Below are 14,774 nucleotides of genomic sequence, written 5' to 3'. Positions count from 1 at the left end.
CTACCTAATGACACGCACGCAAAGTAGGTGCTTTTGCTAAGGCAGGAGACTTGACTGTAGAACTATTCAGTACTTCAATATCAGGAGGTTCAATAAGACCAAGTGCAAGGTTCTGCACCTGGGCCAGGGCAACCCCCGGTATCAATATAGGCTAGGGGATGAAAGGATTGAGTGCAGCCCTGCTGAGAAAGACTTGGGGAGTACTGGTGGAGGAAAAGCTGGACATGAGCCGTCAACATGCGCTTACAGCCCAGAAGGTCAATCCTATCCTGGTCTGCATCAAAAGGAGCGTGGCCAGCAGGTCGAGGGAGAAGATTCTGCCCCTCTGCTCTGCTCCAGTGAGACTCCACCTGGAGTACTGCGTCCAGCTCTGGGGCCCCCAACATAAGGACGTGGACCTGTTGGAGAGGGTCTGGAGGAGGTCACAAAGATAATCAGAGGGTTAGAGCACCTCTTCTACGAGGACAGGCTGAGAGAGTTGGGGCTGTTCAGCCTGGAGAAGAGAAGGCTCTGGGAACACCTTAGAGAGGCCTTCCAGTACTTAAAGGGGGCCTATGAGAAAGATGAGGACAAACCTTTTAACAGGGCCTGTAGCAACAAGACAAGGGGTAATGGTTTTAAACTAAAAGAGGGTAGATTTAGACAAGATGCAAGAAAAAAAAATTTTTACACTGAGGGTGGTGAAGCACTGGAACAAGTTGCCCAGAAATGTGGTTGATGCCCCATCCCTGGAAACATTCAAGGTCAGGCTGGACGGGGCTCTGAGCAACCTGATGTGGTTGGAGGTGTCCCTGTTCACCGCAGGGACTAGATGGAGCTTTAAAGGTCCCTTCCAACCCAAAACATTTTATGTTTCCATGATTCTATGATACTGATAACATGCTGCAACTTCCCTCCAACACACACCAGACTGAAGCCATTGACTTTAGAACTCAAAGGGTCAGTGGAAAGGTGAGCTTAACACCAGAAAAAGGGGTAAATAAGAGGAAGTCTGTGTGTAAAACAACTGTAATTCTATATTATTATTTTATTACTTATTCTGTATCATTTATATAATTATAATTCTGTATTATTTATATTTATAATTATTCTTTATATTATTTATTTTCTTAGATCATTTGATCTGGACTCACAAAAATTCTTTGATTGGACTGTTAAGATTTCAATAGACTACTAATCAAGTCTTGGCTTTACATATAGTGTGTGCTTACTTTTCATCCATAACATGAATTTGAATGTAACATGTTATACCTGAAAGCATGTAATTTTAATAGTGAAAATATCTGTGAAGTATTAGCCTACAGTGAATTATAGACCTCTCACAAGTAAGAGTCATATAGATTACCAATGCAAGAGGGAGGAGATGACCATTGTCCATCAACACATTCTATTTCCCTTGATCCAACCAGTTTAAATTCGCTGTTGCATTCATATTTCCTTCTGTCCCCATGTCGATACTGTTCCACAGAGCCACCAGCAATACTTCCGTTAGTAATCTCAGGTGGAGATCCACAATCTCTGGCATTCACTGAAACCAAGAGATCAAATCTATGATCTGAACGCAGTACTTTCAGCACAGTCATACGTTAAGTACAACACAAAATAAATCAAATTTGTTGTTTAAAGCTAGAAAAAAAAAAAGTCAGTAAAAACAGGTAGAACAGGTCATTGGTTTATGCCATTGAATATCTGTATTTATGTTGGGCTGGAGATCACAGACAGATATGCATGACTCCAGCTCACTCTACTGTCTTACTTCCATGTACTGTCAATCGTCTGCTATGATAAAAGAAGTGGCTCATAAAACCAATCCGGTTTCAACAGAAAAAAAAAAAAAGTATTACATGGACAACAACTTCAGTATTCCTAAAAAAAAAAAAAAAAAAGGGAAAATTCTGCAATTAATAATAACCTATGTTATAAAAATCACCCAGCAAGTGATATGTACTGTATATTAAGGGAATTAACTTCTGATGGAGTGCATGGAACGCTTGTTAAGGAGCTTAAAATGTTCCTGAGCTAAAGAGCCAACTATATGAAATATACTTGGTTTTAAATGCAAAAGAGAGCGAGCAAAAAGGAGGATGAAAGCATGGAAGACAACAGGAAAAGCGATGGAGTGGAAAGAATGTGAGATGAGTAATATTATATCCCCTCATCCTCTCAAGCTGCCTCATGAAAGTGCATAGCACCAGCAAAATAAACTTTTCAGGTGCCACCAAGTTGTGCTCTGTCTTTAAAAGGATGAGAAGAAAAGTGTCATATATCTTCCCTTCTGTATGAGTTTGTTTGTTCATCCTATCAGCTGAGGAATTTCACAGGGAAAACCCTTCTTGAGTTTCTTTTCCTTGGATCCAGCTCTGCATCATCTCCAAAATGTTGTGGTTTTTTTTTTTTCCTTCTGTATCATGTGATCAGAAAAAAGAACATATGGTACAATATCTGATGGGTATCAACATTAGGCAGTGGCAAAACTTTGGACGTTTACAAAACAGTAAGAGAGGACATTACTCAAATTAATCACTCCTGGCTGCCATATTGCACATTATTTATGCCTTTTTGAATAATAAATATTTTTTTCATACATTACAGTCAATAGCCTGAGTTAAATTTTGTGCAAGCCATTTACCAGCTCACTTTCAGTTATTGCAGAACTCCAATTGGCATAACTAAAGCTAACTGAAAGTTCAACATTTAGAATCTTTCACGTAAAACAGCAAAACACTATGATAGGATTCAAAAAGGACCAGTTCCTGCCCTTTTAGAGACAAAGATGGGATAATTGTTCTTGGGAGCAAGACTGGCTTATAGGAGGTGTCTGCAGAGGTCTTCAGGAAGCAGGCATTTTCATATATTTCCTACTACAATAAAGTTAACAGGAGCATTACCTTTACACACTGGTGGTGATGGAAACCATCCAAAGTAATAGCACTGAGCAGAATCAGGTCCCACTCTCACATAATTCTTTGCACAAGTAAATTTCACAACATCTCCGTTATGGTATTGACCCTCCTTGGGAGAAAAATCTCCATTGGGCAGTGTCAGCATTTCACATTTTATTGCTACAAAGACAAAATATTTAACATATAGTGCACATCCTACAAAAAGTACATGAAATACTAATGATTAGAACAAAATCAAATAAAGTCTTAAAAAAGCTTTACAAAGTGTATAGCAGATTTACACTGATTAGCATATACAACAATATTCACCAAGACACTGGGGCGTTGGACTCCATTCACCATTTATGCCACACCTTGCAGTACCAGTTGGCATATTATTTGCAGTTTGATATCCCTCCAAACATGCATACTCAATTGTATCTTCAGGCATGAATATAGTTTTATTTCTGTGGTAATTCAAAATGTCCAAATGAAGGGTTTTGCATGATTCTGTAGAATAAAACAAAGTTAGTGCATTTTGTGATTCAGAAACACTGTCCTATGGAATGAACCATCATTTCTGTAGGCGCTTTAGTATGTGCTGTATTTGAAACATTAAAAACTCTGCATTGCCAGAATATGAATGTAGAATATCATAGGTAGCATATTCACATAATACCTATCGCATCAATCTTAAAAATATGTATATAGAACTAATATCTAGCATAAATATGTCTTCCTTATATTCAATTCCTTTCCTTCTACTACATATTATTACTGGTGTCATAGCAAACCGTTTGTACTCCTGTTCCCCATGATAATTTGTGAGAGGGGCAGAAAAAAAAGTCGCAAAATCCTAGGTAAAGGCAGTTTGAAATAAAAGGACAAGATAAAATATCAGCTAAAGTTGGCCAATATTATAAGCCTCAGTACCATAGCACTGGAAGATTAAGTCTCTTTACTATCCTACAGGCCTTTTCAGAAGAGGAAGGAACCTCTAAGAGGAAAAAGGCAACAACAATATGGAGGCATTTTCAGGAAAAAGCACTCTGGTGTTTTTCACAAATGTACTTTTTTAACACCAGGGCAGACACATGCATAGTGCTTTTTATGCATAGTGATAACATTTTTCCAAATAATGAACTCCATTTTTCTCTAGTTTGGTCACATTTAAAGAAAGTTCTTGGCAGAATCCCTTGGTTCATAAGTATTTCTTCATAAATCTTCTCTCAAAAGTGTGAAAGGTGGGAGAATTGGGAGTAAATTTGGGCATATGCACCTCGTATCAGGTAAAAATCACTGGAGAAGTCAGCAATTACTATCTACTTCATGCTAGAGCTCCACAATGACGGCTCTCCTAGAAGACAGCAGATATTTTCCTGCCTTACTTCCTTTATGTTCTCTCTCTTTATTTCTTGGAGCCCCAGAAAGGTTAATCTCTGGAAGATCAGTTCTCTATCTGGTTTCCCTCTGCCCAATAAGAAAACTCTACCAATCTGGATGACAAAAAACAGAGTACATCATGTCTGCGCCAGTGACAATGACAGGGAACTCTGAAGCCGCCATGGTACTCACTGATGCACTTTGGAACTGGAGTCCAGCCATTCTCTTGACATCGTATCACTCCTGTTTCTTGCCCTTCTGGAGTTACAAAGCCAGCATGACAATTATAGATGACCTCCTCCTGTAAATTGAATGTTTTCTTTTCCGAAGTTAAATAACCACTGGCAAAACTGATACTCTGGCATTTTTCTGAAAGAGACAGTCAGAATTTCTTCCAAGTAAAACACTGCTAAACTACATGCTCATAATACACAGAAAGAGGACAACTGAAAGAGTGGTAGGATTTAGAATATTTTTAAAAGCATATGAATTTTTCCTTCTGCATTGAGCTCTCTTCCTGGGGGACAACTGGAAAGTGAAAAGTCAAAGTTCACAGTTACCAACTTGTGCAGCACAAACAGGGATACACAGGGGTTTGATTTGCAGCAATCCTGTAAGCTTCCAAAATTGTATTGTCCACATTTGGTCTTCACTAGAAATGAAATTCATGTTGAGTATGCACTGCAGTGTGTGTGCATAAGAGGACTTTCTGTCCATATTGCAAGGGGGGCATGCCAGAGATCACTGGTGTGCAAGGAACCACCTGAGTTCTACTAAAGAGGAATCGTTCTGAGTGCACATACTGGAGGACTAAAGCAAATCTGTACCAAAGGATCCCTTCTTGCACACTAAAACACTAGTGCAGACAGACCCAATGTTGTAACTGATTTCATATCACTTAAAAGACATTGTTTAAGCCAGTCTAAATGGATGGAAATCAGTTGTCTTAGTTGGATGTTAAGGCCCTATATTTTGAAAGAAAGTTTGTGGTATGCTAAATTCTTTACTAATAAATTATTCCATGAAGAAGTTTATTAATTTTAACACTACAACAATATTTGCACATTAGAGATTCAAGAAAATAAAGATATGGAAAAAAAAAAGACTTTGAGGAACACTAGAGGATGTATTTGAATGCTGGGAGCAGAGTTAATCATACTTTCATGAAACAGCTTCAAAAGCTTAAATTTCACATCAAAGTTTTTGGTGTTTATACCGGTAATGCCCATGATTGCCTGACATTAGGAACCATAAAATTTTATTTTGCTTACTCATTGCTATGTCAAAATCTCAGTGGGTGGTGGTCCAAAACATTGTGTGGTCAGTCTCTGACAGGGTGGAATTATTTCCTAAAACAATATTTCCTTACTTTTCTTACCTTCCTATTCCTCTCCTTTTCTAGTATGATGCCGATTGGAAAGGAAGCAAGAGAAACAGGGATCGGGTGGCATAGCGAGAGGGTGAAAGAAGACAAGAAATTACAGATAGGCTGCACTAGGGAAATGATTACTATTTATTATATTACTGCATAGCTATGTTATAACAAGATTTCACTACTGAAAGACAAAAGGACTACGAGTCCCATGCCAGAGCTTGCATTCTAGGAGATCTGAATGTGCTACATGTGGATGTTTTACAGAGTTATATTCCGCACGTTTGTATAGCGACCCACCTCAGCAGCATACAGGCACGAGAGCTGCATGAGCCAGTTGAGAGAATCACAGCATTGTGTTTCAGTTGTAGAGCACCTAGACTTAAAGTTACTAAGCAGTGGTGACGGATTAATGTAGGTGATGTGATGATGGATTTACTAGTTTTAGCTAGAAACCTCAACAAAATACAAGCACACTCACTTTTACGGATACATCTTGGAGGAGATGACCAGTCATCCTTTGTGCATGTGACTTCTCCATCTTCATGTTCAGTATAATAGTCATTGTTGCAGACATATTTAGCTCTTTCACCTTCCTTGTAAAATCTCTTCCATGTATCTGAGAAGTGACCATTTTCCAGGTGTCTGCCATAACATTTTTCTAAAGAAGGAAAGGAAGCACATTTAACCACAGTAATTTGTACAGCAAGAACTGAGGTAAATCGATACTTAGGAAGACAGTTACTAAAAAAAGGCCTCCTAGCACCTTTCTGTATCCTTCTATCCCAAAACAACATTCATGTTCAAACGTGAATGAAAGCATGTTTTGTTTCACTACCCTAAGATTAACAAATAACATGAACTGGAGAGCAAGTCACTACATAAAGTGCTAAGTAGTGGTCTAGTAAACAGTATCGCTTACCTAGGGTTCATAAGAAAGGCTGGCTAACTTCAGTGCATCTAGCATCATATACACCAGCTCTGGTTTGGTCTGCTGTGTCTCTAAAACGCTGATGTCTGCCCTGAGTGATTTTCAGTATTCGCCTGCAACAGCTAAGCATGCTTGCTCTACAGCATTCTGTGCCTCCAAGAGCCCAGACACAAGGAAGATGGCTGAAGGAATGCTATAGTTGTATTACTGTCCTTTCCTCTGGGATGGACTCCACTCATTTCCTGCACTAAGCACCACTCCACTGAGGGCAATAGGGAAAGATCAACCTTTTGCAATTCACTTCCAATCCCTACCAGTAGGTAGGAACTTTACTGTGACTAAAGATGTGTGTTAGGAGAGGAGGCCTCATCTCGCTGCTTTAAATCTATTTTCTATAGTTCAATCATTAAGTCAATGTATCTGGATCTCTTACTGATGCCATGCTCATTTTCAGCTTATTGCAAAAGTGTGCCACCTTCTCAGTTCCAAACGCTATCCAACGGGACCAGGCAATGGATCTCAGAGAGGAACCTCTAGACAAAGTGGCCAAGCCATGGAAGGAAGAATATATTTACACAGAGTAGAAATTCTCTGTTTGTATGTGCAGCTGTGTGCACCGATGAAAGTAGATGCATGCATGTGACCCAGAAGTCAGAGAAGAGAAACATTTTCTACATATTTCTTCATCTCATGGATAGTTTCCGGAGTAAAGAATCTCAAAAATCCAGAAGTATCATTTCAGCCTTACTCCAGAGTGTCACCAGCTGACAGTTTGAGCTCTGCAGGTAAGATGATAGTCTGGGTGCAGTTCCAGGGGTCACCTAAAGCAGTTCTACTATAATAAAACTGTTCTTTGTTCTGTCTTTGCTCCATTGGCACAATTTCTGCTGCACAGACCTTTGATAACTATAACAAAACAGAGCATATAGTGGAAATGTACTTACTGAGGCATTTTGGCTCTGGATACCAGCCCCTTTCAGAACAGACCATTTCAACCTGTGGTTCTCCCCTCGGGGTTGAATAACCATTATTGCAGTAGTAACTGGCACGCTGCCCAATCCTCATTGGAAAGTAACGGTAATCCAGTGTTCCACTTAACTCGCCATTTTCTATAACTGGATACTCACACGGTTTCTCTTGAAATAAAATTTAACAGCAACAATATCAACACATGCATGACAAAAAGCTCAGGACACAATTAATTCAGATTCAATTGTTTTTTGAAACTGACAGAATCAGGACTGCACACCTCGGTACATCCTAAGAAGTGTAGGAACAATTGCACTCTGCTTCTAGTGTCTTTGTCATTACCTATACCTATGTTGGCTCTCTCCGTTTCCATTGCAACCAACAGAAATCCAGTCAATATTCTCAGTGGACTCCAAAGACTGATTCATGAGACCAAACCTAAGTATTTATTCTGCAGTGAGACGACACTGTCTTTGTGCAGTGTCTTGACTAAATTTACTATACTGACCATGATAGGAGCCCAGACAGCTTGGATACAGACACTGAACAGTGGACTTTTAAAATTGAGATGACTCCTGTCATCATTTTCATTTGTAACTTTTGGGATTCTGCACCAAACGCTCTTCCTAACTCTTCACATTTTTATTTTAAAGCTACAGTGTTTTTCTTTTGTTCTCTCAGTTCCTCAAAAGAACTGTCCCTTTTCAGGGGCAAGTCAAGGATAGAAGGAAGAGATTCCCAGAAGCTTTCATTCAAGTTTACCTAGAATGTCCTACTCAGCCATGGTAGGTTCCTCCTGAAGTGCTCTGACCCGGAGCCCACATGCTGGGGCCATTCAATAATGAATGAGGTGGTCTCAGAATGATATCTGAATTTTAGACCCCATACATACATAGAAAAAAGATTAATACAGATACTAACAGTGCACCTTTTGGGAATAGTTCAAATAATCCAAAGGTTCATTTACAAGACTGATTAATCACAGTTTCTCTCACATCCTGTTTTTTAAGTTTTCCTTTTCTTTTCAGTGTCAAAAGATTAAAAAGTGCTAGATTATGAAATTAATTGCTAATTTATTTATTTATTTCTTGACACTGTGCTTACTGGGCAAAACTATCATTATAGTTATGGGAAGTTTAATCCAAGAAAGAATTCATACAATCAAGAATATCCTGTTTTGTTATTTGACATGTTATAATAAGTAGAATAAAACTGTGATTGTTCATAATACACCAACACACAACAGCAAGTAAAAAGCTGTGATAACTACAATGAAAGATACCTTCCAAGCATTGCCTATGGTTTGGTTTGGATACTTTAACACTCACTATGTCCTCTTATCTTGACTGTCATGCTACTCCTCACATGAACCACAAACCTTCCCTAGAGGGAACTGACTCTAGCACTTTTTAACACATACTTTCACAAATACAGTAATAGATAATACCTGTGTTTATAGACATAATGTAAATGTAGATTATACCATTGTCTTTATAGATGATTTTTCTAAACCATCAAATTAAGCTTTACATCATGAAGAAACACAATGAATAAGCAACTCATTTCTCATGCTGCTTAAGTTTTTCTCTTGACTTTCTTTTCACTGAGGAATTTCCAACAACTCTATATGTTGTGTCTTCATTCATGAGAGCTACTTACGAATACAACCTGGATCAGGCACCCAGCCATTCTTGGTGCATTCAGCTGTGGTTTTGCCAGTCAATGATCTAAAATGGTATCCAGGATTACACTGTATTATGATTGTATCACCTACTATGTAGTTGTCTTCTTGAGGTCTAAAGTTCCCATTGGAAATTCTTGGAGGAGAGCATACAATTTCTAAATAAAAAGAGAAAAATTGGATGTTACTCTGAAGAATATGTTTATATTTATTGCATAAGTTCTTATTTTCATAGTATATTGGACATAACTGTATAAAACCATTAAAAATGTTTCTTAGGGCAAAGAAAGGTTATGTTTCTCTCCCACTCTTAGAAATGTATGGTTCTGTAAGAGGAGAGTGACAGTTGTTACTGATGTCATGCTAATTAGAGGATTAAAACTTAATTGCAAATAGAATGGGTGGAGTAAGAACTAGAGGTGGTCAAACTCAATTTGATCACTCTTCCAATAGATTATTCCACAGCTGGAGCTCAAAATGACCTAAGCTGGACTCACAGCTCTCCTGGGCTGGTTTAGGAACACTGTCCCAAAGGAGGGCAGGTTCACTAGCAGGTGGAATAGCTATACTTAACTAGGAACTGATCATTCAAAGGCTGTGTGATTAAGATTAGGATCTTGCACTGACATTGAAAGTATTTCAACAACTGAGAAAGGATGAGAATGTTATTCTAAAAAGCTTATGATATTTTTATGTTCGGAGAAGCCAGGCAAACATATTATTTATAAACTGGAGCTTGTCTTTTCGATTTTTTTGTATTCTACTTGCAATTTAGAAAATATCACCAACATACTAAGGGCTAGGAGGGGATGACTACAAGGTGACTACAGGTCGGCCCTGCTGTGGAGTGAAGGTGGGCAAGTCAGCTGTATGCACGTACTGCTGAATCATCTAGGTTCAGTGGTGAGCCAAGTAGGATCCAGAACCCCTGTCTGAATGTGCCTCAAATATCAGAGCCCAGTATAACAGCGTCTGGAAGAATATTTTTTTTTGGCACTTCTCAAAAAGCAGTATGTTGCTAAACCACAGGCAATGCATATTAATTAGTATCATTACTAATCTTTAGGCAGAAAAGTCAAGAACTGAGTGGGCACTAAGACTGACTACTGTTTATTTCTAAAGGAGTCTTTCTGGAAGAAGTCCCAGGAAAGTGGTTGGTACATAACATCCTACAATACTGCCCTGTTGCCAACATTTTTTTCCAGTTTCAAGTGTCTGGCAATTTCTTGCATACAATTCCAGGCACTCATGATTTCCCCGACATTTACATCAAACTATTTGAACTGGGGCATAACATGCATATATCTGTTTGTGGGATATAGGGATTTAACTAGTCTTTAAGCGCTGCAGTTGAATGAAACTAAAGTAAAATCCATGACTCAGAGGGCTGATGTGAAACAAGATTAGCCTCAGAAATTATGGATTTGTCATCTTAAGTGTTCAGAAGACATTTAGAAGTTAGAAAGCAAAATGGAGTTTCAGCATTGTAAATATATTAATTCGTAGAGATTCTCAGACAATTTCTGATGGGAAGTTTGAACACTGTAGATAATATGGTTGTGCAATTACAGTTCTGGTGACATTAAACAAATTTTTGTATTAATCCTAGACTAAGGGTCAAGGACAGTGGCAGGATTAATGCATATCCTGTTACTTTAGTCTCTGTTTATGCAACACTTCATGACCACAGTTCTTAGGGTTAGTGAACTTATCTATGTTGTACACAATTCTTGACATAACAACTGTGTAGAAAGTACTATTGTTTTCAGCTTTATGTATAATCCAGCACTATAATTCCATTTTAATTTTCACCTTTGACACTTATGGTCATCAGTGGACTACCTGTCCTTCTGAAATTCAACTACTTCACGTTTCCTCCAACTCCTTTGGAAATGGCCATGTCAACTTGAGATTATTCTTCCTACAACACTACCTTACTGTTTCAGAACTCTTGAAAGGCAGCTTACAAACTTAACTCAAGATTTTCATTTGAGAGATACTTTGAAAGATACTTTTGTAATTTCCAGTTATTTCTGAAAGGTTGGACAATACACCAACAATTTCTTACTGAAGTTCCATCAGTGAAATGGGGATCATTTTTTAATTGTTCCTTTTTGGTTGGAGCTGGTTGACCAGAACTAGTACTCTGGAAATTTCAGAAATGGATAGAATGACTACAACCAAGTGCTCAGTCTGCTCAAACTACAGTAAGACTCATCAGGACACTTAGACAAAATGCAGAGGTCAGTTCAGTAGGTCAAGAAAAAAAAAACAACACTTCTATTGTCTCAAATGTTCATACACAGTGAGATGTTGAGTAGCATTTTACTGAGTGCTCAGTCGTATGATTACAAGTAGCAAAGTATTGGCTATAGTGAGACAGCATCTCATCTACTGAACACAGAAGACCTAAAGATGCATTAACTTGTATCTTTCCCTCAAAGAACTGCTTGTGATTCCTAAATATGTCATCAAGCTAAAACTATTAGCTTTCCCCAATTTTATTCCTACTGTTGCAATTCATATGGTATTAAAAAAATAATTCTTTACCCATTCTTCCAATATACAGCACAACCACTGACTTGTACCAGTTATGTTAATATTAAACACACTTAAAAGGGTATCAAGGCTTGATGCGAAGACAATATGACTTCAAAAACTATACTGCTTCTCTAAGAAATTGGTTTCAAATGTTAGTTTTCCCATGCCATTAAAAATGTCAGATTCCTTCTATAGTCTGAATTTCTCTGGTATTAATATATTAATACTTTTCCCTCTACTTTCTGAAATATTCTTTTAAGCACCTTTAGTAGTTTTCTACTCCTTTGATAAAACATTTTTGTCATGCTTTGTAGAAGGCAAAGAGATTCAGCTTTATCCTTCCTATTTGTCCAAATTAGGATTTTATTTTTTTTTTTACAACCCAAGAAATCTTTTTCCTATGTTCTCCCCACTAATTCAGAATCTTGTAAAAAAAAAGAATAAAATAACAGCTACTAATGTTGCATGAAGTTCTATTTTATCATCAATCTCATTTATGCAGTATACTGGAGCAATTGTGGCTTCATGGACCTATTTAACAAGTAACAAAAGACAACTAACTATTTTTGCTACTGCTCCCCGTGGAAAACTCTTATCCAGTTGTTTGGTCCCTTTAACACTTAATCCTTCCAGATCTTCATGGGATTTTGGTCAGATGTGGATGGATTTCTTTTCATGTGAAAAAAACCTAACTTTTGTCATTACTAATATCTGAAATTTCTTCCAAACACAACAAATGTGCAAAATAACCTAAGGCAAGGCTAACCAGTGCAATAGGGAGTTGGATTCCATCCTGATTCAGTACATTGTACATCTGCTCTTTCACCATATCTGTATCCTTTCTCACAGGCAAACTGTAGGCGTTCAGAGTCCTTGTAAGACCCCTTTGGAGAGTGTACATATCCATGAAGAATTTCTGGCAGATCACAGATAATCTCTGAAATTGAGAAAGACAAAATCCATATATTTTTGTTTATTTTTATTTGCTGAGAATAAATGCCTATTGGAATAAAATACAGGGTTTTTTGTTTGTTTGTTTCACTTCACAAAAACATTTGCATGTGGAAACTGTTTGAAACTTATCTGAGAACTCTTCAATGACCTGATTGTGGGTGCCAGGTAGAAAGTGTGGTGTAGTACAGCATCAACAGTAAATTGGTTCACAAGACAGACTTCACAGCTTTGCTTTGGATTTTAATGGACCTCAGAATACAAGGCACAGGACATTCTAAAATAAGCAACTAGGCTAGCTGAAATTTAGGATTTTCCATTTTTCAAATAATTTCATTTCCCTGAAATTTGCAGCAAACCTAAAGCTCTCTCATAGCCAGTAGACAATTAGTTAAATCATGGCAACAACAGGAAAAATGAACTAAACTCTGGAAAACTTACAACAGAATGCTTCACTATCTATAAAAGAACCTCAGCATTCCCAGCTCCTTGCCAAACCCAATTAAATCACTAGGATCTTCCAGTTTCCACAAACTTCATTCATAAAGCCAGAAAATATTCAAAGCTTTGTTTCCTAAGCTACTGAGCAGGACACCAAAGAGTTCTCTTGGATTCCTTAGCTGGATTTACTTTGTATTTAGGAAGAGATATAGCTCTGTGAAACCATCATTGTTTAATAAAATTCACTATATTCTGCAAATGTTACAAACATGTGTTTAATGCCACTCTGTGCGGTTCAAATTTTAATAAACGGGGGTTTCAGTGCAGCAAAATGTAGAACTGAAATTGTGAAAAAACCATACGTGCATCTGACATGCTGACATATATACTCTGCTCTTCTAAACACATACTTCCTGATCAGATAACACAAATAATCTAAGAAACTTGATGAACCGAATATTTAACAGTGATTGTTATCATAAGATTCTTGGGATTCATTTTTATATACTGACAATCCAATCCCATACAATCTCTACTTGCAAAACAGGAGGAATAGCCCCATCCACCAGTACAAGCTGAGTGGGGCAGGGTGGGGTTTACTGGCTGAAAAGTACCTTTGCAGAAAAAATGTTTTTACTTAACAGTGGTCAAACACTGGAATAGATTACCCGGAGAGGCTGTGGAGTCTCCATCCTTGGAGATGTTCAAAAGCAGACTAGACATGGTCTTGAGCAACTTGCCCTAGCTGACTACTTTGAAGGATCTTCTGAGGTCCCTTTTCAACTTCACCTATTCTGCAACTCTGTGGTTCCGTTAAAAACTAAACATGAATTAACCCTCTAACTTGTCAAAATACATTAGTTTGAAGAAAGAAAAATGAATCATGATTTCTTGTATTTTATATACTCTAACAACATGTGTGAACTAAAATGATACTTATTTTTTAAACTTAGTTCACAGAGATTCAAAATTATTTTTAGTTATTTTGGTTAAATCAACACTGAAGTAATTGAATCTTATGTTGTTGTGGTTTACCCCTACTCAATAGCTAAAATACTACACAGTTGCTCACCCCCCTCCCAAAGTGGGACAGGGAGGAGAACTGGTAAAGAAAAGAAGGCAAAACTCATGGGTTGAGATTAAAAAAAAAAAAAATAATTAAGAGAACAACAGAGGAAAAGAAAACAGAGATGGAAAACAAACAAAAAAAAGAACCCCTGATAACAGAAAATACTTAAGCACATAATTTACAGAACCATAGCTCACAGTGGATCCTGACGCTCAGCTTCCTCCCAAGTAGCAAGGACCTCCCCTCAACACCTTCCTCACTTTATACACTGAGCATGATGTCACAGGGTATGGAAGAGCCCTTGGGCCAATTTGGGTAAACTGTCCCAGCTGTTGGCTAATTAGTAACCTACCCCAGCTGAGTCCCCCAGTAAGGTGCCACCAGCTCCAGCTCCTCTCCCAGCTCAGGTGAAAATTAACTCTGTCCTAGCCAGAACCAAGACATATGTAGACATACCAAAGCTAGTTTCAAAGAAATTGACTGCAGCCTGGCAAAACATACAGCCTGTAGTGAAAATGAAGAACAAGGAGATGGTCCCTTATGACTATATTAGC

At 38.0% G+C, this 14,774-nt stretch overlaps 1 protein-coding gene across 1 annotated transcript in view; it reads right to left on the bottom strand.

The window, feature by feature from the left end:
• Positions 1–14,774, bottom strand: part of CFH (complement factor H) — a 36,120-nt gene that overhangs the window by 11,567 nt on the left and 9,779 nt on the right. The window contains exons 6-13 of the mRNA XM_086753912.1: positions 12,526–12,696; positions 9,197–9,376; positions 7,513–7,704; positions 6,119–6,298; positions 4,458–4,634; positions 3,213–3,392; positions 2,889–3,062; positions 1,346–1,528 (exon numbers count right to left, since the gene is read on the bottom strand). Of these exons, the coding sequence (XP_086610038.1) occupies positions 1,346–1,528; positions 2,889–3,062; positions 3,213–3,392; positions 4,458–4,634; positions 6,119–6,298; positions 7,513–7,704; positions 9,197–9,376; positions 12,526–12,696 (1,437 nt within the window). The remainder of the gene's footprint in view (positions 1–1,345; positions 1,529–2,888; positions 3,063–3,212; positions 3,393–4,457; positions 4,635–6,118; positions 6,299–7,512; positions 7,705–9,196; positions 9,377–12,525; positions 12,697–14,774) is intronic.

This window comes from Chlamydotis macqueenii, chromosome 8, assembly GCF_036417535.1.
Source record: "Chlamydotis macqueenii isolate bChlMac1 chromosome 8, bChlMac1.mat, whole genome shotgun sequence".
NCBI lineage: Eukaryota > Metazoa > Chordata > Aves > Otidiformes > Otididae > Chlamydotis > Chlamydotis macqueenii.
Note: the sequence above shows the minus strand (reverse complement) of the source record. Positions and strands in the feature narration are given on the sequence as shown.